The 25,966-nt window shown below is 48.8% G+C and overlaps 1 protein-coding gene across 1 annotated transcript; it reads right to left on the reverse strand.

Moving 5' to 3' along the window:
• Positions 1-9: 9 nt before the first annotated feature.
• On the reverse strand, positions 10-25,966 carry LOC119434879 (pancreatic triacylglycerol lipase). Its single transcript, XM_049659630.1, has 10 exons — positions 25,578-25,966; positions 22,944-23,221; positions 19,577-19,723; positions 17,189-17,297; positions 14,249-14,374; positions 6,614-6,733; positions 4,189-4,458; positions 3,529-3,643; positions 886-1,059; positions 10-151 (listed from the first exon to the last, which is right to left on the reverse strand). The coding sequence occupies exons 1-10, from the start codon at positions 25,684-25,686 to the stop codon at positions 70-72; spliced, it is 1,530 nt and encodes a 509-aa protein (XP_049515587.1). The 5' UTR covers positions 25,687-25,966; the 3' UTR covers positions 10-69.

Consider the following 25,966-nt stretch of genomic DNA (forward strand, 5'->3'; position numbering starts at 1 on the left):
TTTTTTTGCTATTTTAGGGGTGTAAACTAGTTTACAGTGTGGCATGCGCATCGCACGCTTTCTGGCTCATTACGTGTTGCATCTAGACAGCATTATCTGGGCGCCGTTGTTCACTGTCGTAATGAGAGGTATTACGGTTCTTTTCTTGTACCTGAAAAAAAGAAGAAAAGGGAACAATTAACGCTGGTAAGACGCGAAACCATTTCAGTAAGCCCAAGTTCTAAAGCTACCAGGGCGAGTATAAAGTTAACATGAAGGAGAGACTGCGGAATAAAAGGCGCAGCAGAACAAACGCAGGGCAGTTTTAAAGGCGCTCACTAAGGCATGCATTTGTAGTTCATTCACACGATAGGCGCTAGCGAGCCTCTAAACTTCTTGCTCACCTCATAATATTGTAAATAAAGTAAGTTGGCTGTTAGGAGGCTGTCCCGTCATCCTCTTGGCTAGCGGCGTTTACATAATGTGACGCATTCCTAGCGAATCGCATTCCGTGTAAACGGCTACAGGAAGGCGAATCGCATTGATGCGACAGGAGAGGGTAGTTCGAGACGGGATAAGTCAATTAAGGCGGTACACGTAGTCGTAAACGCTGGCGTGTCGCATCGAGGGAGAGAACAAAAGTTAGACGGCTGCTGCCGTGTGCTTGCCCCCGCTCACCGGCAGAACGCAAATCGCCGGAAGCTACTGTCGCATTCGTTTAAACGAGGTTCTTGTCTTCTCTGCGATAGCTTTTCAATTTGGCAGGTCCTGTTTCTCCGCCGAACGAGCGCAACATAGAGAGTTTAACAATAAATTACCAGCCTAAGTTTGCCTACCGCAGTCCGTCATTCTCCAGCATCCCCAACTTCGACGAGACAAACAGAATGCCACATCGACACCTCTCACCTGGCCACGGCGATGTTGTTCATCAGGGACACGTCCACTCTCTGGATCGCGAGCTCGCCGCTGTAACCTTTGCCGGCAGAAAGCACATTTATCGCACCTTCCAGTATGCCACCGACTCTCGTACGAGTTGTGGACAGGTACGTGAGCCGGGAGCCTGAAGAGAAGTATTCCTGCCTGCGCGCACACAAGTCGCATTTTACAGGACGCGAGTATCGGCGGCAAAACCAAAATACAGGGTTGTACTCGAATTCAATCAAACTGAATACGAATATCCGAGAGAAACGATCTTCGAACATCGAATTTCTAAACGAAGCGAAATAAAATGTTTGTGTGGGGTCCATTTGCCAAAAGAGATTAGGTTTAATATTTACAGTGTTTGATACGTGCATGTAATGCCGTTCGCAACAGGACACCCGGTAAATTGAAAAGCATGTAGATGAAGAAAAAAAAAAAAGTCTGTTTTCCGTAGTCTGATTTCCGTTATAGGCTCTCTTGCAGCACCATCATTTGGAACAATCTTGATTTGCATCGATCATTCATAGTGCTGCACGCCGCCTCACCATCTTAGGCCACGTTGTTTGCAAGGATGGCGTTCTTCCCGACCCTACGAAGCTTCGAGCCGTCGCCGAGTTTCCTCGGCCGACTACAATGAAACAGCTTCGCAGTTTTATTGGCTTTTGTTCATATTTTCGCCGGTTCGTCCGCAACCTTGCGTCCATCATCGCCCCTTTGACACAGCTTTTTTGCCGACAACCAAGACGTATCGGCTTGGTCTCTCGCTTGCCACGACGCATGTTCCACTTTACGCCGTCTCCTAACTTCCCCTCCTATTTTGTGCCATTTTGATCCGGACGCTCCCACAGAAATCCACACGGACGCAAGCGGTATCGGCCTCGGTGCTATTCTGGCCCAACGCAAGTCTGGATTTGACGAGTACGTCGTCTCTTACGCCAGCCGCACTCTCACCAGAGCAGAAGCAAACTATTCTGTTACTGAGAAAGAATGTCTAGCCATCGTTTGGTCGATCACAAAATTTCGACCTTATGTCTACGGTCGACCTTTCGACGTCGTGACTGATCATCATGCCCTGTGCTGGCTGTCTTCCCTCAAATATCCATCTGGTCGCCTGGCTCGTTGGGCACTGCGTCTGCAAGACTATGACATTCGTCTACAGGTCTGGCCGTAAACATGCAGATGCTGACGCCCTTTCCAGCTCTCCACTTGCCCAGTGAGCCTGGAGCTGCGTCTGTCCTCAGCTACGATTCTTCGTCCCTTACATATGCCGACATGCCATCCGAGCAGCGCCAGGATCCTTGTATATATAGCCTCACTCCTAGAGTTCCTGTCTGAACCATCGACGCGTACCACCAACCGCACGCTTCGACGAACTGCTCGTCACTTTACCATCCGCGATGGGCTTCTGTACCGCCGCAATTACCTATCTGAGGGCCGTAAATGGTTGCTCGTGATTCCTCGCCGTCTACGTTCTGACGTCTGTACCTCTTTTCATGCGGACCCGCAATGCGCCCTTCTCCCCCTCTTCCATGTTACTAATGTTCAGGTGTCAGCCGCACTCTCCACAGCTACAATGCGGTCAGGGCGCTTTCGTCTTTGTTAATCAATCTCTCTCGCGCTCTTCCGAGACTCAAATAAATGCGTTTACTTCTTATGTATATTGGAACAAAAACGCTTATATGACAATTTCGTATAGCGAATGCTCGAATCGAATGCGAATCGAATAGCAAGGACTATTCGATTCGTATTTGATATGTCGAACATACACACACTCCTACCATGACGTCAACTCTGTTACCAACAAGCTAGACTCATGATTCTAACACAATGAAGAAATTCCCGAACAAGGTAAAATTTGCAACTGGTAATCTTATCAATATGGAGGGCATAAACTGATACGTGAGCAGCGCGTCAGACGACCAAGGAAAGTTAACCACAAGATTGTCTTCGCATAGAAACTTTTTTTTTTTCGTTCGTCTAAATTCTTCAGTATTGCCTCAAATTATCGAAATAATTTCTTTCGTATGGCCATTGTGTAAGGGAAGCAAGAACGGTCACCACGCCAGCGATGTATTTGAAGCTCAATGTGGGTGTTTCGGGTCAGAATACCTTTTATACTGAAATGACTAACTAAACAAATTTATTCGCCCTTTTTTTTTTTTTTTACTATTCCCACGTTACTCGTAGAGTTCAGACGAGTGAGTAATCATGACATGCAAAAATACTTTCCTAACATTCTCGTTACGTCAGCGCATATATCCTAAGTATATCTATACAGCCACATTTGAGGTGTCACTTCATTACCTGCACTTCTCAATAGAAGCACCCCGTGAAATATGCCGGGTCTGTCGGCGATGAAATACACAGTTGTACAAATATTCATAAGACCGTATGCATCCCTAAAGTGACAATAACATTTATATTGTCCGTATTGACAATCATTGTCCGTCTTGACGATTAGTACAGCTGCAAGAACAGAGCTGTCGCAGCGTGGATAACTCGGTCCAACGAACCAACAAGAATGAACAGTGAAACTCAGCACATCAGGTGCACGTAAACGTAAACGTTCCTGCGTTCAGCCACAAGTAGGCTGCTTGTATGAGGGCGGTATTGAACACGTTTACATACGTTTTACTCAACGTCAAGCTTGCTTGTCCTTCTTGTCCAGTCAGTTGAAGGCGCAATTTCCCAGATACCGGAGAAGGTAGTCGACCCACATATACAACTATGTGATAGTGGTACACTGAAATAAAAATGAAAAAAAATTAATGAAACGTGGCATCAGTTCACTTGACCTCTTTCGTAATGCAAACCATGTTGCCGTCCACTGTTCTAACAAAAAAAAAAAAAAAAAATTGCCGTGCATACCGTAAGTGGAAGTCCGCAAGAAATGTTCTTTTAACTTGGCCAACTTACAGAAACTATTTTGTATGTGCTTTAGGATCAGGCTCATCAGCGTGCCCCGTCGGTTGAAGGCAATGGTTCTCCAATTTTGAACCTTTACGAACACTTTGACCTGCTCACAGGTAATTCAGAGACTGCCTTCAGTGCGTATCTTTAACAGCGTGCACAGAATAACCTTCACTAACTACTATCATGTCAGCAGCTACTAGAATTACGCCTAAGCTGATTATTTGGCACTCGATAACCAATTAAAGATAGTGCTCATCTGCATCCAACAAACTCACTCGCTCGCTAAGTCAGTCAATCAATCAATCAATCAATCAATCAATCAATCAAAGTCAACCAGTCAGTGAAGGCAGGGACGTACTATCTGCATGCACTCACGGCAGAAAGGGGCCTCCTGGTTCGTCTGGATGTACATCTTGACCGTCCCCTGCCGAGGCCGTGACGTGATGGACGAGAGGCCCATCACGGCGCACCCGGTCCCATCAGGACCGCAGTCTGCGCACTTTCCCGACAGGAACAGCTCGTAGCTGGCGCAGGCATAGGCGACGAACGCGCACTGTCCCAAGTCACGACTCGCCTCAGTCACCAGTGCCTCGGCCACGAACTGGTTGGCTCGCTCGTGGCGGCACGTCAGAGATTCCCGAAAGCCTGTCTGGGGGACAACGCGCGGTCTGCGCATTCTTCGCATGCGTTGCCAGTTCGCCACAGAGGGTGTTTCGACATTGCTATCTTCTCAATCATCAGTATCAGTATCAGCAGCAGGAGCAGCACCTTCACCACCACCACCACAACACCATCCATTACCGCTACACCACCAACCACCATCAGCTAGACGAAGGCCTCTCCCAGCGAATCGCAAAAGGTCGCGCGACCATGTTGGTCACGCAGCTATGGTCACAAGTGGCCGCTTTGCTGCTCGATTTTCAGACCCGCGACTGGAGTCTGTAAATTTACTGAACGAATCAGTGGCGCAAGAACAAGACCTCACTTAATTTACGTGGCAATTTAGACATTCCGGTGTGACGAAGGGCACGCCGTACTCGCCGGTGTGAACCTGAGTTGCTCTTTGGCCGCCAGTCGCGGTCGGTAGCGCGACCTTAGTCAGTTGCCGGTGTGGACGCCGCTTCACCTATGTTATGGTGGCTACCTATGTCCTGCGTCTGCCGACTTCATCCTGTGCCTGCAAGTTTCTCGATCGTATCACTGCATCTAGTAATCATCTAAAGCCCTAGACTGCGTTTCACTTCCCTTGACACCCGTTCTGTAGGTCTAATTGACCACCGGTTATCTATTTGTTCTGCGAGATCATACAACCTGCTCAACTCTAGCTTTTCCTCTTATCGTCGACTAAAATATCAGCCCATGTTCACCCTCTAATCAACACTGTTGATTCCTTTCAAGTTACCGTGTTATCAAGGTCACTGCCCGACAGGATAATGATGTTCTTTCTTTATTACGCATGTAGAACCTGGCACTGCGCCGTCTCAGCATGTGAAGGTCATAAACTGGCAAGAAGAGTTATATCAGGCACTTCTGAAGGTTGGATAAGTTCCTCAAATAGTCGAGCAGAGATCAAGAAACAAACGTTTTCGGTAACATATTTTGACAGCAGAGGACATTTAAAGATCATGGAATAATCACTGAACAGCTAAGTAGTTAACGATAGGCACCCACTTGGCTTTGCATTTAATATCTTTTCGCACGTGTTGCATATTCGAAATTGAAGACAGCCATTGGTCAAGCGATCTCCATTTACCGAAGCTCCTGACTAACAGCTCTAGCAGCTGCTTAAACAAATATGTCCCAAGACTGTTCATTGTATCATTGCCAAACAGCTTTCCTATATGGTCCGCTTGGGTCGAGCTCTACGTGGAACAACCATGAAGCATCCTGCCACAAAATCTTTTGACATGTGTCTTGAAACGTGTCTTGAGAGAATTTGGGCATTGGCCGCACTACTGCACCTTTTTTAAGTTCAATAAATAAAGAAAAAAGATCTCGTTTGACTGATCGCCGATTATTACATAACTCTTTGACCTATACTATTCGTAAGCGTAACTCAATTTAACCAAATGGATAACCTTTTTTCTAGCCTCTGACCGTAGCGATATCGGAGGTCACGATTTTCCTAGCGCCGACCTCGTGCCAAGTTTCTTCACTATACGCACAGCTGTAGTCAGCCTTTCGGTAGCCAATGTGATCATGATAGGTTCGCTTAACAGGCGAAGTATATAAATTGTACAAATGTTTTCGTTTCAGAAACAAATAACCACGGTGTTAGGTGGAGTGTTTTTACTGGCATAAATTTAGAGCAAGATAAGTCCGAAGTCTCCGGCTAATGGCGGTTAAAGTAAAGAAAAAAAATATATGACAGATGTATACTGTCATGACACTGAGACGGTATGGTCCCCATGTAGCGCATGTGTAGGGCACGAGGAAAACGCGAGTATCGTATCGACACAGCTGTCATGGGAGTGAAGTTTTTGACGACGTATCATGTGGGATAGAACTGACGGAACTACAAAGGCCCCTCTTGGAGATTATCTGGAGACGCCAGAGAAAGAAGATTATTTAGCGCCAATAAAAATTAGAAAGCAGCGACAGCCGCGATATGAACATAAGTTATTAGCTGATGCCTTGAATGACGCACTCCCATGTCCACATCTTCGAAATAACAAATATTGGAAGTTGCCCATTATAAAAGTTCTACAACCGGCACCTTACGGCTTTCTCATGCTAACTGTTAGACGAAAGTATACGGTAAGGTCAGACGGCGACGTCATAAGGCATACACGAAAACTACCTTGCCAGGCTCCCTTCTTGAGTGAAAAGTTCTTGACGATCTTTTCGCACCCGGGCTGTGTGACGCCGCCATTGGGGTAGAAGTCGATGTGCGCCACTGGATCGATCATGCCAAGGCCAACTGAAAATAAGAGGAGACTAGGAGTACTATACTAAACGAATTCTGGTGAGATGAAGTAAATTCAAGAAAGAGGACGTCGTCATCATGAGAGCTTCTGCAGAGTTTCCTTTATTATCCCTGTTTATCTTGTAGTACCTTCCTGGGTAGTTTCAGTTGGTAAAGCGACCCAGGCGCGGATCCAGGGGGGATGTCCGGATGTCCTGACCCCCCCCTCAGATTTCTGCATCGCCCCCCCCCCCCCCCCTGCTGACACGGGGACGGCCCTGTCGCAAAAAAATATGGCCACCAGCATTTTTCAAAAGTATTTTTCGCGAATACCAGTGGTAGCAGCCATGTAGAAGTAAAGCTAGCTCGCTCACAAGCTTAGTTATATTCCGTAGGGGTGTGGTGTCGCGAAGTTGCCGTAGTTATTGTTTCTCATGAACACATTGGACCTCCTGGCGCCGGCCGTGCCTTACTCGTCCCGTCGGTGGCGTCGAATGAACGAGGGGACGTCCCTTTTGCCAAGCACGCCGATGTCCGCGCGAGCGCCTTCGCGCCTGATCAACTTAGTTCCCCATTGGGGTGTCATCGGTTGCCTCATTTGCTGTCATCGGTTCCGCGACCAACCTGCTTAATGAAAGAGATCTCTCGCTGAAGTGTTCATATATATATATAACAACTAACAGCCTAACTAAGAACTACGCATAGACAACTTTTTTTTTAACTGTAGCACTCATTGTGATCACAGTTACACGTTGACAATATCCAGTACGAGCACAGTACCGTTCGTACGCTACAAGTTTTTCATTGTAACTTCGCAGTTTTATTGTCGTACATTAAGCATAGGAGGCTCAAGCCCACCGGATCCGTTTATCTGAGTGGGCGTTCTCGCGGAGCGGGGCGAAGCCTCGAGCATGGGCTGCGAAATGGGGGAGCGTGACGTCAGCGGCCAACGCCAGCGCGCGGGCCTAGGATGGCGTCGCGTGGTTAGAGAAATGGGAGCAGATGCGCGCCTTGTGTAAAAGGATGACGTCGCGTGGGAAACAAAACATGAAGACGCTGGCTCGCGCTCACGGCTACTACGCTACATCGTTCTTCTTGTAGGTGGCGTCGTGAGTCTTCACACGCGGTGATTCGCATATCGTAAACAACTAGCGTAGTGGTTGCCGCGTTGAAACGAAGGTGTCTCAGCCGAACACAAAGAATCTTCTTAAGGAAATCAAGGTGTCCCAACAGAACTCCAAAGCCGGACCCGTGCTTACGCATTTATAACGAACCTGCGACAGACCATCCCAAATTTTATTTTAAGAAACAATACAGGCTGATATACCGGGTGTTCAAAATTAAGCTTTATGGTTTTCTTAAAATTAGGCACTGGGAGGCACGTGAAGACCACCTGCGCAAATAAGCTGTGTGGCCAGGGGGACACAAAGTGAGATAATTATCGCTGTCAACAACCGAATTAACTAAAATTGAATAATTAACTTTTTATTGACTGCAGTAAGTGTGTATGTTTGTATTCAAAAGTTAGAGGCAGTCGTGTTTCTGCACAGTTTCACTTGGAAGAATTCGTCTAGCATGTCTATGCTCCGATATATCCAACTCCAAATTTTAATTGTCGTTCGCATGATTACGCATGCAAGAGAGTGAGGATCAGCGCAAAGCTCCTCCCTGATGTGACGCGGCTGTTGGGTGCAGCGTTTAGTCTGACAACGCGGCGGAGGCATTGGCAAAGATAATAACTGCCCCCCTTCCCCTCACGGCTGGCGAAAAAAAAAAATCGAAGAACCCGTAACCGCTGTCGTAACACGCGACCGCGCAGCCTGTAAAGATGGCGGCAGCTGCCATGCCGAGATAATGGCGCGAGCGGAGAAGCCGGAGGCCAGTGCGCGTGCGTAATGGTGACTAGACGACCGGGCATGGTCCTTGTTTGGGCTACGCAAATAAAGTGACTGCTGATTTACAAGTATTGTAAGCTTTATTGAAATCAAAAGCAACAACTGCACCATCAACAGCAGAAACCTTTTTAGCTATGCTAACGAATATTTCATACTGCCGCTTTAACTTTGGTGTTGTCATGCACAAATCTCATGACAACACTTCACCCATCAAGATGTCAATGCCCTAAAAATGTCCAAAATGCCTCCCTTCCACAGCAACGCAAAGCATAAACCGCTCTCGCGTCGAGTCGATAACTCTGCGCAGTGCAATTGAAATTTGGAGTCGGATATCTCGGAGCACGAACACGCTAGAATAATTCTTCCGACTGATACTGTGTAGAAACACGACAGCCTCTAGGTTTTCAATACTGTGAGCGCATTTTGCGCATATCGTCGTCGTCATCTGTACAAACGACTCATCATCTTGTGTGAGCGCTATTTGTGCATATCGTCGTCGTCATCTGTACATACGACACATCATCATCTTTTGTCTCGTGCGGTGCTTCGTCTCTGACTCGGGCGACTGCTCGGAAATAAAGGCATCGCATCGGTCAACGTCTCACAAGTGGTGGAGGTGCTGGGTAGGTGAAGGAGAGCGACCAGAGGAGGTTGTGTACGGTCCGGGAACGGAGGAATCTGGTCCAGGTGTCCTGTCTCGCTCAAAGTTGGCGTAGCCGCGCCTGTCACCTGGGTGACGCCCGGGAACGTAGTAATCCAACCTAGGTGCGCTGTCTCGCTCAAAGGTAGCATAGCCCCGTCGTTCATCCTGCTGACGCCGACGGCAGTAGCGAGAAATGTGGCCGCGAATACCGCAGTAGAAACAAACCGGGCGCGACGACCGCCACGGAGAGTAGTACGGCTGCGCCGGTATGTGTCGTCAGTGTTTCGCCTGCCACATCTTCCGCGTATTGTACGCCCGCAGAAGGCCACACTGGTGCTATTAAGGCCACCTTGAGTGCAGATCTCAATCCGGCCCAGACCAAGGCACTCCTCACCATTTTAATGAAGCATGAAGCTTGTTTTGACGTTTCTTCGCGAGGCCTGGGTCAGACCACTGTAACTACTCATCGAATTGAAACAGACGGCTCTCGCATCATTCGCCGTCGCCCGTACCGTGTGTCACCTTCGGAGCGAAAAGTTATAGAAGAACAAGTGAACGACATGCTGACACGCAACATTATAAGGCCTTCAGCAAGCCCTTGGTCTTCTCCTGTTGTGCTTGTTAAAAAAAAAAGGATGGTTCTGTGCGCTTTTGCATCGATTATAGGGCGCTCAACAAAATTACCCGTAAGGATGTTTATCCAATGCCTCGTATTGACGATGCTTTGGATACCTTACAAGGTGCCGAGTATTTCTCGAGCCTCGACTTGCGCTCCGGATATTGGCAGATTCCCATGCATGAGCCAGATAAAGAAAAGACTGCGTTTGCTACACCTGATGGCCTTTTTGAATTTAACGTGATGCCTTTTGGATTGTGCAATGCACCAGCTACGTTTGAACGTATGATAGATACAGTACTCCGTGGCTTAAAATGGAAGACCTGCCTTTGTTACTTGGACGACATTGTCATCTTTTCGTCGAGTTTCTCCCAGCACCTACAACGTCTAGACCAAGTTCTCGCGTGTCTAGCAAAAGCTGGTCTCCAACTCAATACTAAAAAGTGTCGCTTTGCAAGCCGAAGCATTAAAGTATTGGGCCACGTCGTCAGTAAGCATGGCATCCAGCCTGATCCCGATAAAATCGCTGCAGTACTGCAATTTCCGCCACCAACCGCTCTTAAAGAACTCCGCAGCTTTCTAGGACTGGCGTCCTACTTCCGCCGCTTTGTCCGTGACTTCGCCACCATCGCCGCTCCTCTACACAAACTTCTGACTTCGAGCGCGTCCTTTGTGTGGTCGAACGACTGTGAAGCCGCCTTCCAGACCCTCAAACGAGTTCTCACGTCAGGGCCCGTGCTCCGTCATTTCGATGCAACGGCCCCGACTATTCTACACACTGATGCCAGTGGGCATGGAATTGGCGCTGTCCTGCTGCAGCGGAATCAGAAGTCCGAAGAGCAAGTCGTGGCTTATGCAAGTCGTGCTCTTTCTCCTGCTGAGCGCAACTACACGATTACAGAACAGGAATGCCTCGCCATCGTGTGGTCAATACAAAATTTCGTCCCTATCTCTACGGCCGCCATTTCACAGTTGTGACCGACCATCATGCTCTCTGTTGGTTGTCGTCCCTGAAAAACTTGTCTGGACGCCTCGGCCGTTGGGTACTGCGCTTACAGGAATATGACTTCACTGTCACGTATAAGTCCGGCAAACAACATCAAGATGCCGACGCTTTGTCGCGCTGCCCGCTGTCCCCAAACGCCCATGCTTTACCTTCGGTATGCACGTCACCATCTAGCCACACGTCTCAGCGCACGCCCAGTAGCCCGGGACAGTCAGTTGCCTCAGTTGACTTTCTCCCGTCTACTGACCTCGTCTCACTCCAACGTACTGACCCATACTGCCGTACGCTGATCGACCGACTTACTGGCTTGGCACGACCCCCCAACAGTCGCTTAAGACGACAAATTTCGCGTTTTAAGCTTCAAGGTGGAGCGTTATTTCGATCAATCTACCATCCTTCCGGTAACCGGTGGGTGCCAGTAATACCTCGCTCACTTCGACTCCAAGTATTGGAAGCATTTCGCGACGACGCGACGGCTGGCCACTTGGGCTTTCATAAGACCTACGACCGCATCAAAACGCGTTGTTTCTGGCCGGGCCTTTCCACCTCAGTCGACAAATACGTTGGCTCCTGCGCATCATGCCAACACAGAAAACGCTCGACATCCCTTCCAGCCGGTCCTTTGCAGCCTCTACCATGCCCGTACACCCCCTTCGAAATTGTGGGCATAGACTTGTATAGACCCCTCCCACTCACGCCCGCTGGTCACCGCTGGATCGTTACCGCAGTGGATCATCTAACGCGCTACGCTGAGACAGCGGCTCTTCGCTCTGGTACTGCCTCCGAAGTCGCCGAGTTTTTCGTGCACGGAATCGTTTTGCGCCACGGCGCACCTCGTGTCCTCCTGAGTGACCGTGGCAAGACGTTCCTATCGCATGTCCTCCGTGAAGTCCTTCAGGCCTCGGACACCATCCATAAGACCACATCATCGTACCATCCGCAAACAAATGGTCTTACGGAGCGTTTTCATCGAACTTTGTCTGACATGATGTCAATGTATGTTCGACCCGATCACACCAACTGGAACACCATCCTACCTTTTGTGACGTTTGCGTATAATACTGCCGTCCAACGTACAACCAATTACAGTCCCTTCTTCCTGGTGTACGGTCGTGCGCCGTCTTTCGTCTTGGACACTACACTCCTTTCAGCACCTGCTGCTCCATCCGCGTCTCTTCCTGAGGAATTTGCCGCTCGCCTCTCCCGGTGCCGTGAACTTGCCCGCGCCAACACCGCTATACCATTCAGGACAAAAGGAAAATTCGTTATGATGCGACGCGTCGCGTTGCTTCGTTCCGCCCAGGCGACGAAGTTCTTTTGTGGAGACCTGTTCGCGCACCGGGGCTCTGTGAAAAATTTCTCCACAGATATCTCGGCCCCTACACCGTTTTGCAACGAACTTCGGCCGTTAACTACAGCGTCACTCCTGTCAGCTCAGCTACTGACCGCCGCCGCCGCACTACGGAAATCGTTCACGTATCTCGCCTGAAACCCTACATTCGCCGTACCTACCCTTTCTAGTTTGCGGTCTTGCTGACCGCTTTCCTGAAGGGGGGAAGTTAGTGTGAGCGCATTTTGCGCATATCGTCGTCGTCATCTCCACAAACGACTCATCATCTTGTGTGAGCGCTATTTGTGCAAATCGTCGTCGTCATCTGTACATACGACTCATCATCATCTTTTGTCTCGTGCGGTGCTTCGTCTCTGACTCGGGCGACTGCTCGGAAATAAAGGCATCGCATTGGTCAACGTCTCACAATACAAACATACCCACTTACTGCAGTCGACAAAAATAATTGTTCAATTTTAGTTAATTGGGCTGCTCACAGCGATAATTATCATCTCACTTTGTGCCCCCCTGGCCACATAACTTATTTGCACAGGTGATCTTCGCGTGCCTCCCAGTGCCTAATTTTAAGAAAACCATAAAGCTTAGTTTTGAACAACCTGCATGATCAGGCACAGCCGCCAAGCACATGGCTGTATTGGGTAACGTCCTTTTCCTATAAGCACGGAGAAACCGTACCTGGCTTCGCTACAGGTCTTCTTCCTCTTTCTGGGGTTTTACGTGCCAAAACCAGTTCTGATTATGAGACACGCCGTAGTGGAGGGCCCCGGATTAATTTTGACCACCTGGGGTTCTTTAACGCGCACTACAACGCAAGCACACGGGCATTTTTGCATTTCGCCTACATAGAAATGCGGCCGCCGCGGCCAGGATGCGATCGCGCGATCTCGTGCTCAGCAGCGCAATGCCTGAACTGACTGAGCCACCACGGCGGGCTAGATGGCGCGAGGTAACACTCGTTTTCATGATGACAGTGGCGGCCGGGGAATAAAAACAGCGCGAACTTCTTGGCAATAAATACAAAAAAAGAAGAAAAAAAAAGTGATTTGCCCTCTCAAGCCTTGTAGGTTACAGGTGCTGCTCTAGCCGTATAAAACGCGGGTTTATCGTGAGCAGAAACGGTGAATTTCGGTAAATGATAAAGGCTACTATCATCATCATCATCATCATCATCATCGACAGAAGCTGACCCCCCCCTCAGAAAAAACCTGGATCCGCCCCTGAAGCGACCAACATGATCATGCGGTTCTTTGTGGTTTGATTACCCGATTAGATATAATTCTTTAACTCAAATGTCGATTTTTCGGTGAGCTCTTACCGGTTCTTGTTGTCGCATTTCACTTCTTATTAAGTGGATGAAAAGGGTTGTCTTCCATGGTAGCCAATTGTGCCTCGTACAGCATAGGACCCCAAGCTATTCAATGTTATTTTGGTAATACGCACTTGCCGTACTGATTTATTTTCGACACAAATCGCGGGTTTGCACGTCTGGAAAATATCGAATGTTGAAACGCGGCTCTGGGGCATCAGAGTATGTTTTTGGTTGATGCAGATTTTGTTCGAAGCTGGAAGGTCATTATGCAGTGATCACTCACTGCATAACATACATAAACACATAATAAAGTTTAGCTGTCTTCAGTAGTGTCAGCATCTCCGCTGAATCGTCGCTTCACTAGAAGGTACATTCAGGTCTTTCAGTTTGAATTTGCCCGTTCGGCAAACTGAACAACTACAAAAGAAAAATGCTACAAAAGAAAATAAATGAAATAATCTTGGTGCAATGTTTATACATCTTACCATACATTCTTACTACGCGATGTCATCAAGCTATTTCTACACCAGATCAAACGAATCCTGTAAAAGTGTGAAAATTCCACACAACTCTTCGCAGCCTCCAATCAACTGCAGTCTGCACATATGTATATTATTCGCTGGAATCGACTCAAAGTCTTCGATTTACATAGTGAAATTTCATCTAAATGTGACAGCGGATGATAGAACAAAACGCAATGAATCCATTACCCGCAGGCAGAGGAATCATAAAACGTTTTCCGTCGGTGTGAATGGCGTCAACAAAAATGGCGTCGCTCGGGTCCAGCCGTACTAAGGGAGACATGCCCTCGAAGAATGGCTCGGCCGGATCTAGACCTGCGTCATACAAACGAAATTACATCGCAAACAATAAACGCCGACAGTTGTATGGTATTTAGTTATCGTACAAGTTGTTCGTTGTTGCTGTGTTGTCGGGTTGACATTGCTAAGTGCCTGCCATATAAAGCCATAAGTCAAAGTTGGTCCTCACTTTATCCCGCAGCGAAGCCGACGGCGGAAACCATACTGTTGAGCTCACTTCCGTGGATTTTGCGAGCGCATTGGTTCATGAGCTTGCGCTTCGTTCAGCGCCACTGCTAGTGCACTGATCACACGCGTAACGAAGGTAAGTTCCATTGTCGAAACACCGATTCCGCACTGAACCTTCTTTTGTTCACTGATCTAAAAACTCTGGGGTTTTACGTCCCAAAACCACGATCTGATTATGAGACACGCAGTAGTAGGGCACACCGGTTGAATTTCGACGACCTGGAGTTCTTTAACGTCTACCAAAATCTAAGTACACCAACGGTTTTACATTTAGCCTCCATCGAAATGTGGCCGCTGCGGCCGGGGTCGAACCGGCGACGTCGAGTTCAATAGCACAACGGCATAGCTACTGGGAAACTGCGACGGGTTGATCGCTGAACTGCTGATCGCTTATAAGGGGTGTCACACAGCATTTTGTATAAATTGAGCGTTCATCTTTCGATGCTGCGGACCCCACATCGTTTAGCTTGCTTCACGCCCTCTGGTTTCTTAATACCGTCGTGGTGTCGACTCATTCTTCAAGATCGGCGTACTTGTGGTTATCCCAGAAGCAATACTTTTCCGACTTTTTCAGCAGACTTCTTCGAGGTTCCTTCTTGTGCTACGCCTTCATTCGACCATGCGCAACAGCTGCGGACTCTGTTCAAAGCCTTACGACGAAAACCGACGCATCCGGCGCGTTCCCGACATGTGTGTGTGTGAGCCCCAACCTAAAGTCCCGCACTCACGTGTTCGTCAAATACGGTCCTGTTCGTCCTCCCCACCATCCCCACTACCTTGAACCCTTTGCCGTCTTATAAGAGCGTCGCGAATAACCTTTGCGCTTCAATGCATAAAACAGGGTTTTCTTAAAAGAAGTAACTGGAACGCCAATGCATTAGAAATGCAGCACGCAAGGCAACTATACTGTTCGGCAGAAGGAACAGAGCACAGGCGTTTCACAAAGCTGGGGTATATATAGGAGCGCCGCCAGTGGCGTTGAAGGCGTCGCACCTGAATGGCGCACGAGAGAAGATCGACGGGAAATCGCAACTGCTCAGTGAACTATCAGATAATTGACGTTTACTGCATGCCCGTTACGCTCAGGCCACTGCATACACACATCAGCTCGGCAGGAACGCTACTGTACTTATAGCAGTACGCCAGCGAACAGCAGCGGAATGCATAACGCTGGTCTGGCTTCACCGTCGAGTCCGCTTAGTTTCGTCGTCGCTGTAGCCAAACGCGCTCCGCGTTGCTGGAGACCCTAGAATCCTCTGTGCGCGATCAGCGCATGCGCCGTCGATAGCGGTATAGCACGCCGACGCTGACAGTGCGAACATGCCTTGAGCCTTCTTATAATTGCTATATCAATCAAATTTAAAAAGAATCAGAAGAAAGACGCACACCTCGACTCCACACCGCCACAATGGTGGTAACTACAGATCGGATTGGCTCGACGTTTGTAATAGCGCCAACCTTGCAGCAAGGTCTCCCGAACAAACGTGTTGAGCTTTAAGAAAATTTATGCTCAAGGGCTAAGTAACTCGTAAAATTTAAATGTTTCTAGGGATTAAAAATGGCATTTTGATTCGCAAGGGTTTTCAAGGGCTTCAGGGACCCTTAGAAATCCCGATCGGTACATTGAAAGATAGATATTGTGGTTGTGAAGAGGAAGAGGCGCTATTTTCTGCGATACATTGATTCATTGATTCACAACAATCACATAGGCTAGCCGCAGACATCAATACAAAAAGAACAGCGTAAGTAAAAAAAAATCGCAGTTTCGCCCGAAAGGCGCAGCATCGAATGCGATAGCAAATTAGCGGACAGCTATACAAAGTAAGGATAGTAGTTCTATCGGGCGTGTAAACTTGTAAACATAGCCACACTAACTAAATTAGCAAGCATGGTGATAGGCGCGAGGCGCGCGCGCGCGTGCCTGACACCATACTTACATCTCACTCGATCGATTACCGCGGTAACTCTGTCAAAACGCTGGAGTGAGTCATCGCAGCAGCAGCGAGTGAATTGAGCTTCGTGCCGGCACTCGCATCAACGCGATCTTAGCCGCGAAAACACAAGGAGGGCGGATTCTGCCCCGACGCAGATGGCTTTCAAGATACAGCCGCGCGGGCGGGCGCTCGAGGCGCAGAACGCCCCCCCCCCCCCCCCCCCCCCTCCGGAGCCTCCCGGCCCGGCGGGAGCGCGCGGCCGCAGTAAAACGTTTAGTAAAACGAGGCCCCTCCACTTGCCCACCCTCCCCGGAGCCTTTCGGCCTGGCGGGAGCGCGCGGCTGCAGTAAATAGCGGCCCCTGAATATCCCTACCCTCCCTCTGGAGCGTTGTACGCGACTGGAAGACTGCGCAGTTCCTTCCCACTTCCAGCCATTTCGTAGCGAGCCGCAATTGCCGGCTCACCGTCGCATGCTTTCACTTGTGCGTGCAGCGTACGGCTCGCGGCGACGATTTTATCGCCCGTGGACTTTATACGGAACCTCACGGCGACGACGACGGCAGAAATGCGCCTGGAGTGTCCATATAATTTCTATCGCAATAAAATGCATTAGTTCAAACATGCCACAACGTGAAAACAACGGAGACAGAGTTAGCCGTGACTCACCTGTAATTCTCCCGAGCCTTCGCAGCTTTTGTCCGGCGTAGCCAGCTATATGAGAGCCCAGGCTGTGACCGAACACGTGAAACCTGTTCGGGGTGACTCCGAACGCTTCCTTCGAAAAAAATTAAACATCAAAGGCATTGAACTATCCATGAATTAACAACCAGACTTATAGGGCCATTTACACATAATTACATGGGAGGGTGACCTTGAATTGCTCTGTGTATCGTATTTTAAGCATATGGTATAGTGTCAAATGTACATTTTGGAGCTTGAGTCATTAAGCCACTCTTACAAATGTAGATGACCTCAGAAACCCAAGAGCACAAACTATAGTCATTCTCGGCTTACTCGCATTTGAATTTATGTTGGTAGTACGTGCGCTGCCAATGTCCAATAACTGCACTTCGTCTTGATTTCACTGCAGTGAGAAGGTAAAAAAAAAAAAGCGCAGCACTTCACCAATCTAAATGTACACATGGCACAGATAGCTTAGGGCGACACATTTTTCTCGAAGCTGCATTCACGAGTTTTGTTTTTTAACGCGTTAGCATTAGGAGTGTCAAAGCGGAAAAATGTGTATGTGTTAAGTGTGGGCAGCCGGTCACATGGTAGAGGTAAAGAAGGGATGGGAGAGCTTAGAAGAATATTATTAGAAGAAATCGTTCGTTATACTGGGGCCGTATTCTGTAACGCTTCGGTTTTCGAAGGATTCGGTTTGCGTGCAGCGATTGGTCGCCGCCTGGGTGACGCCATCGCCTCAGGGCGCGAAAGCATTTTTTGATGACGTCACGCACATGTCAATCACGCGGAAACCGAATTTGTCGTCTGCTACGAAGCGAAGCCGCGCGCGCTGCTTCGGTCTGATCCGAAGCGCGGTGTGCCGTGTGTAGAGCCTGTGCGTGCCGTGTGCACGGGCGAGATCGCGGCACTCGGAGCAAAATGACGGCGTGTGCGGTGCCTGTGGCGCCTGTTATCGTGCTTTTAGCGAGCCTCCGTGATAGACAGCGACAGCCTCGACGTCGACAAGACGCCTTTGAGATGACAGACGAGGGATTCCGGCGACAATTCAGATTCTCAAAAGAGACAGCGCTCCGACTGTGCGAGGAACTTGAGTGTGTATTTTGGCCGCAACGCGAAGTTAGCGTACGACGTCCCACCTAGCGGCATAAATGGGTCAACCGAAGTAAACAAAATTCGTCAAGTCACTCACCGCCAGTACAACTCACACACGTTTCATGATGAAAAACGTAAACCTCATCAATACCATGAACAAATTATTTTTATTTACCAAGAAGCACTCGTAAATTGCTATATTTTTACTCGGTTTGTGACGTTCACTGCCACAAAAAGAAACCTTCGCGCCGATTGGTCTCTGTCCTTTCACTTGTTTTCATTACGTCAACGGACCGCCCCAATGTGACGCCACCGCCAAACCGAATCCTTCGAAAACCGAAGCGTTACAGAATACGGCCCCTGGTCACTCGTTATAAGATCGCGCACCGCACAGCTCACAATAGAACCGGGACAGGATTACTACTTCTTTATACAGGTAATTTAGTTGTGGAGGCGTTTGACTGTCTCGGCATGTCTATACACACACACACACACACACACACACACACACACACACACACACACACACACACACACACACACACACACACACACACACACACACACACACACTTCACCCACTTTGTTATCTCGCCTAATTCAAACTGATCGTGGGAGCGAGACACTGGTCTCTTTACGCAATTCTTCAATGGAAAAACAAAACAAATTATTTAAACCTTTTTCCAGTACTGCGCGGCATGAACTCGCGTCACACGGCTTCCTCAAATGCAGCAATCAGCCCGACGCTTTAGCACTGTGCCAGGAATGCGTGCGGCTAGCGAGCACGCGCTGGCGTGCCACTTATATCGGAGGCCACGCACGAACTTTCAGGGTGCGCCGTTAGGTGGCGCAGCGCGTCCAGAGGCACGAACAGGCGCTATATTATAGCATAGCTGCATAGCATGCCCGATTAAATCGAGCAGGCCATGTGACTGTTTGTCACCGCCCCGTTTCAAAGGGGATGCCATTCAATCATCATCATCATCAAAGGGAGGCGGAGGAGCTCGGCTGAAGCACACGGCTCGTGCGCACCGGCGTGCCACCGGGTCAATCTCGGAGGCCACGCATAAGAAGGGGGACTTAGCGGCGCCGCCGCAAGATGGCGCAACGTGTCCACGGAGAAGCGTGAGAGAGAAGCCCGGCTGCAGTAACACAACGCGTTTCGGCGGCGGCAATATGGCGTGTTTCTACATTGCTCGAATTCTAATCGCATTAACCTCGACAGTCATCGTAAGTTGGCTTCTGCCGGAATTTGAATTTTTTTTGTCCCGGTACCTGGAGTAGGCTGATAAACCGAGCGATCTCGAGCCCGACCACGCGAGTGTTGGCCGTCGCCTGGGCGTATTCGTACTTGCTTCCGCTCGCCCAGTCTACCAGGACCACGTTGAAGTCCCCCAGTTGCAGGAGAGCATCTTTCACGGCCTGAAATAAGAAAAAGATCCGTGGATATTGGTTTCATCCAAACGTCTGGTCACCGACGATTACGATTGCGGCAGGGGCACACGCGATAATTCGGAATCACACAACGGTTAAACAATGAAGGCCTCATATTTTGTTGCTGTGATCTAGGAAACCCAAGCTACACCGACCTGGCTCGTGAACAAACGTTCGTGTCAGGGGTGGCGAACAAGAAAATATGTCTTACGCACTCATCTCTTTGCGACGCGTGTTTACGGAATGCCGCGTCACGTCCTGGAGCTGGCCGTCAAATGCTGTTGTACTAAATGTATAAACCACCGCTCAATACAAATTCACAGAAATAAGATGTCGCAGTCGCTAGTCAAATAAAAGACTGCGAAAAGTGTGATGCTCCATTATTAATCCTCAGGGTTCAGCATTTTTGGTTTTTATTTCCACCCGGGTATGCCGTTTTTTAATGTATTTTATTATTTGTTTTTTTTTCGGTGAATATATTTTTCACATAAACTTTCACCGCCCCCCCCCCCTTTTTTTTTTCGGTGGATAAATTTTCTCGTCGGGATTACCATTTTATTATTTTTTCTGTGAAATCTGGTTCATTAATTCTCTTGACGCTGAAATTTGCTGCATAACTGAAGATCCTGCTCTTAAACATTGTAGTTGCATCCAATACAAACAACAACGTTTTGGAGAATCAGTCTAGCAGGGGCACGACGTCATATGGCTACGTGACTATGCATGAATTAACAGTGAGTGCATTTGATATTCGGAAACAAATAGAATGAGGCTTTATTTGTAACATTCAGACTTGTACATAACGAATTACATCAAAATAATTACTTGTATTCTATTACAATTTTTGTACTTTCGTAATCTAGCGATAACATTTTTTACTCGGCAATGCTCACTGTAATTCAATTACTTTTCTGACTAACCAATTACTTGTAATTTGTTACTTTATTGACAAGGCAAGCCGTAACAGGTGACGCACTTTTGAGAACCTGAATTTAGCTGGAACTACAGAAGGCCCGAGATTGTGCCCCGAAGCAACCAGTTCAGACCTGTCCGAACTGGCTGCTCCTGGGTTTCGTCATCATCAACCTATTTTTATGTCCACTGGGGGACGAAGGCCTCTCCCTGCGATCTCCAATTACCCCTGTCTTGCGCTAGCTGATTCCAACTTGCGCCTGCAAATTTCCCAATTTCATCACACCACCTATAGCTCAGGAGGCTCAATATTTGTTTCCTCATGTTAACGCTCCACCAGATGTTGGACGACAAATTAAACCAGTTCTAGTATGTCTCGATAGCGACGACCACTTAGGACGTTAGTGCCAGGATTTCACCTACTGACGATTTTTAGAGGTTTTCATTGCCCCCAACGGGAGCGTCTTCTTCAAGTCCCAGCAACAATGAAGCGATGCGCTTCACAGAGGACCCGAATGCCGGGTAACGACAATCTTGTGCACAAGATGTCCCTACATTACTACGCGACCGATAGTCCCCAACGCGAATTTCGAGTTAGTGTTCAGTGTCCCTGCTGATGTCTTCACAATAAAAACGAGGAAAGATGAACGAAGAAGTTTTTGAAAAGCAATTGTTAGAAAGCTAAGCAATGCATGAAGAGATGCAGAGGAACCACTGAGTGTGCCAGGCCAGCTCGTTCTGTTTACGGTGTCGGTGCAATGTTATTAAAAGTTCGGAGGAAAGTATCGTAGAAGTAATCGATAATTTTGGAGTAGTTCCACAATTACTTTCCTGGGGAAGTGGTTGGTAAACGTAATCAATGACATTTTTGGTGAAATAATTGTCAGTGTAATCGGTTACTTATTTCTGTGTACAAATCTGGTAATATTATGCGCGCACGAACCTCCAACGAAATTGTACAGAAAAAAGATTATCGAGACTCAACGCAGATTTTGGAATCTATATGTGAAGCGGAGCTTTTGTGAAGCGGCTGAATAGATGCTATAAAACTGTTCATCTTCTCAACCACGTCTTGACGCGTAACGATCACGTGCCTACCCGGCAAGACGCGGGAACGCCCACCCCGTGGACCACGTCATCAACGCGACCGCGGATTGCACTGTCTCTGGGGTCAACTCACCTTTAATCATAGCTTATCTGTAATCAGCCCAGTTTACTACTGTACTGTCTCCAGGATCGGGCCGCCTTATTTGGCAGGAAGCCGACCTATGAGACACACCGAACACCGGAAAAGAAGGCACAGAAGGCTTCGCTGTAATAAAGGAAATATGCGCTTGAATGCGTGTATTGGTTGCAGTAAGGATCTGTAGTATCAGTAGTAGTACAGCTGGGGCTACATATGTAATTCGATTCCTTGTATGAGTGTTTTCATGTGTGAGACCTGTTCGGAAAGGTGGCGGCGGCGACGGTGGCGGAAGAAGAAGAAGAAGTAGGAGGAGGAGAAGGAGGAGGAGAAGAAGGAGGAGGAGAAGGATACCATCAGTGAATTTGGCAGTTCATCAACCACAGTGGCCGCAGCGCGAAGACCGCAAGAACTCCGGTCAGGGCTCCCACGGCACTTCAGCGCAGTGCCACTTTCTCCCCGCTTCACATTTTCGTCACAGCGGCAGTCAAAACGACGCAATAAGAAAATCCGAGGAAAGCTAAGCCCTTCTTACGAGTTGTGAATGCGAAAGCATTAATGTCCAATTGAACGTCGCTGAGCGGTCCTTCGAATTTCGCGCTGCGATTAATGTACTATAGCGGTACGTGCTGCCCGAGCCAGCAAGCAACAGCAGCCTGCGATGTCAACGCCGCATGTTTTTGAAGTCCTGCGCGACGAGAGACCAACTTAGCAGCAGCGGCCACCTAGGCCGGCAAACGCGCGCAGCAGCTAAGCCGAGTCGGGGTGACGTGGCGTCGCAGCCAATGGGATTTTAGGCGCCGATTCGCTGCTACAGACGCCGGCTATTTCGCTCAATTGGCCATTTGGTGGTTTCGCATTAAAAAAAAACGTAAAGCTTGTGCAGCAGGCTGACCCGGCACCTTGATCTCGCCAGGCTCCTGGCATGGGCGCGCATGCAGCATTACAGCATAGCACTTTTTCGCCGATCGCCGTCCTTAACTCGCTGTAAATTTGCTCTTGTTGTTTAAAGTAGAATTCCGGGGTGAGAAATCCGGCCTTTCACTTGAAACCGAGAACGCAGAACCGCACTGGTGAGGTTTGCTTCATAGAAACATAAGCATAACAGCATACCCTCATCGGAAAATCGGGAACTTTCGCGACTTGCAGAAAACCGTGGGCGAACAGTTTCGTCTCGATGCGCGGGTCGAAGGCCGAGGCGCGCAGCTGGTCAGCGGTGACGTTCCACGCGAAGATGTCCGGCATGTCGGGCTTGCGGCGTGTGTACAGCTGAAAGTGAGTGCCAATCTTCGCTCGCGGCCACGGCATAGCGTTCACGAAGCGCACTTTTGGGTCGTAGAAGCCCGTCAAGTTGAGGCAGCCGAGGTCCCCGTAGCAGGCAGACATCGGCCCTGCGGGAAATGGCGCGCAAGGCCACAAGTGGGATAACAAATAAGGAGGAAGTCGGCAAGCAGAACACGGAAACAGCTAGTCATTAATAATGCGTTAGCATTAGGAGTGTGAAATTGGGAAAAAAAAGTGTATGTGTGGGAAGCCGGTCAAGTGGGTGAGATAGATATACAGTGAAACTGACGGTGGTCTGTTCTGGACCACTGTCTGTTGCAGCTAGCTCCTCGAAGAGGCAGGACGTGTGTCGAGTAAGTGAGCTCCTGAACAACACTTTGTGTGGTGAATGTGGTTTAATGCATGCGTCCAGGACCTCAAAGAAGTGTGGCGTAATACTAACGCACTTTTTACAGCGTAAGCTGTTATGGGCTCATTCCAATATCCGTTTCGGTTCGCGATGGTGCCTGCCGCCGATGGTGTCCGCCACCGTAACCGCTATCGCAGGAATTGCGAAAAAAGTACCCGTTTCCCGCCGAGATCGAGCCCGCGCCCGCTGCGTGGGAGCCGGATATTCTACCACTGAGCCACGCAAGCACTTGCTATCGCGCCGCGGAAAATAGCCTTAATGCAAGCACGCAGGGGGAGACGACTCGAGCCTCCGCCTATATGGTGGCGCCATCTAGTCAAGGTGCCTGCAAACGCGGCGCGCCCGACATGTAAGTTGCAGTTGTAAGGCTTGATCGAGCTCCGCTGACTGTTGTGCAGAGAGCATTACAAGCCACAGCTCACCGTCGACGCCGGGCGGACAGTTCAGATCGTTCTCGTGAAAACTAGGCGAACAGACTGCCGCGAAGACCCTGTTGTGCGTGGTGCCCAAATTGGAGCTACTCTTGAGCCGCTCCTGCAGCTTACGCTGTGACTGTGCTGCGTGTGCCGCGCAGGCCTGTGACTTTTTTTATCGTACTTACAGCTAAATCGTCACTAAGTTATTTGGTTCTCATACACAAAAATAATAACGAAGGAGGGGTAATAAAAAAGTTGTCGCAGTTTCACCTGAAAGGCGAAGCATCAATTGCGATAGCAAATTTGTAGAGAGCTATACGGAGTAATGATAGTAGCTTTATCAGCTGTATAAACTTGGACGTGCAGCAGCACCGGCAACACGCTGAACTGTTGTCGACGCCGTCAGCGTTTTGCTCGCGTTCGCACAAAATGTGTGCGGCGTTGGTGACTGTTGCCGGAGCCTCTGATATAAATAGGCACTTGGTGCCGCAGCTAAACGTCCCCTCCCTTCCCTCCCCCTCCCCCCACGGCCTTTCGTGCGTCAGAAGAAGGCGCGTTTGCTCTACATATATGGTGATTGTAAAGGAGGAAAGAGACGCCTACTTCTGCAGCCCTTAAGGGAGCACGGCACAGAACGCGCGTTTGTTCTCCGCCGTGCGTTCACTCCCCGTGAAAGCGCGCGTCCCTCGCCCCCTTTCACTCGCACGTACAGCGTTCGGCGGCGCGCGGCGACGATTTCATCTCCATTGACGTCATACGGAACCTCACGGCGACGGCGACGCCGACGGCAGAAATCTGCTTTGGAGTGTCCATATAATTGCTATCGCAATAAAAAGACGACATTGAAGGGCACACGAATTCCTCTGATAGCACGGTATTCGCCATTTGGTCGGTAAACATATCGTTTCACAGCGAAATTCAGCACTCGTTTGCAAATAGATTTGGCATGGCAGTAAATCAGGTATATTAGTCAGGTTTAGTTTTAGATATTAATGTACACAAAGGTGTAGCAGTGGCAGCGAGGAGTCAAAGCCTTCCCTGCAAGCACATAATGTTGATTGGTTCGTGGAGCTTAACAACCCAAAGCGACACTGAGGCTGTGAGAAGTGCGAAGCGTAAGGCACCGGGTTAATTTTGACCACCTGATGTTTTCTGACGTGTTGCTAAACCTAAGTACTAAATCAATTAAAAAATTATGGGGGGCAGGACGCTTGTGTCGTACGTTAACGGTTAACGATCTGACAAAGAAGCGCACTACATGTTCGAAAATTAACCTCCCGGTAACTAAATATTCTTGCATTCTTGCAAGGAATGTTCTCGCATTCCTCGCACATTTCCTGGAATCGTTCTTGCATATTTCATGCAATCTGCTGACATAAATTTGAATCTGACTCCTCGGTTACTAAAATTGTGCTCATTCTTTAGGTGCACATTAATGGACATTTCTAAATATTGCTACACGCGTGTGGTATTTGATTGTTTGACCGAGGCGCGCGGGCGCCATCACTCGAGAAAAGAAGAGGAAGAACGAGGGACCCCAGCTGGTCAACATCAATCCGGATCCCTCCACTACGGCGTCCCTCAAACATACGTTTCAGAACGTTAACCCTTACAATTACTTTTAAAAAACGTGCTTACGGTCTCCGAAGATCAGACAGCGGGCTGCGTCCAACAGCGCGAGTAGCGTCATGGAGAGCGTCAGGCACCTCGGCACTTTAGATGTCAGAAACCAGAAATTTGGAAACATTATTGTCCAATTTTCTCAGCAGGACCCAGGAGTCTTCGCTCGGCACCGAGCACAGTCGAACCATGCTTTGAACGTCGACGCTCTGGCAATGTCACTGTTTTTCAGCGCCGTGCAACGCTCGGTCACGGTGACATCGCATCGATCACGATGCCGGCAAACTCACGACGACGAGCCTGGCATGTATCGTCAACGGGCGCAGACTTCTTCCTGCAAACGAAAGGGCACCGTTCAGTTTGCCCAGGCATTTATCAAACGAAAATATTGAAAGCACGAATGGAAG

The sequence above is a fragment of the Dermacentor silvarum genome, unplaced genomic scaffold (assembly GCF_013339745.2).
Source record: "Dermacentor silvarum isolate Dsil-2018 unplaced genomic scaffold, BIME_Dsil_1.4 Seq303, whole genome shotgun sequence".
NCBI classification, from domain to species: Eukaryota; Metazoa; Arthropoda; class Arachnida; order Ixodida; family Ixodidae; genus Dermacentor; species Dermacentor silvarum.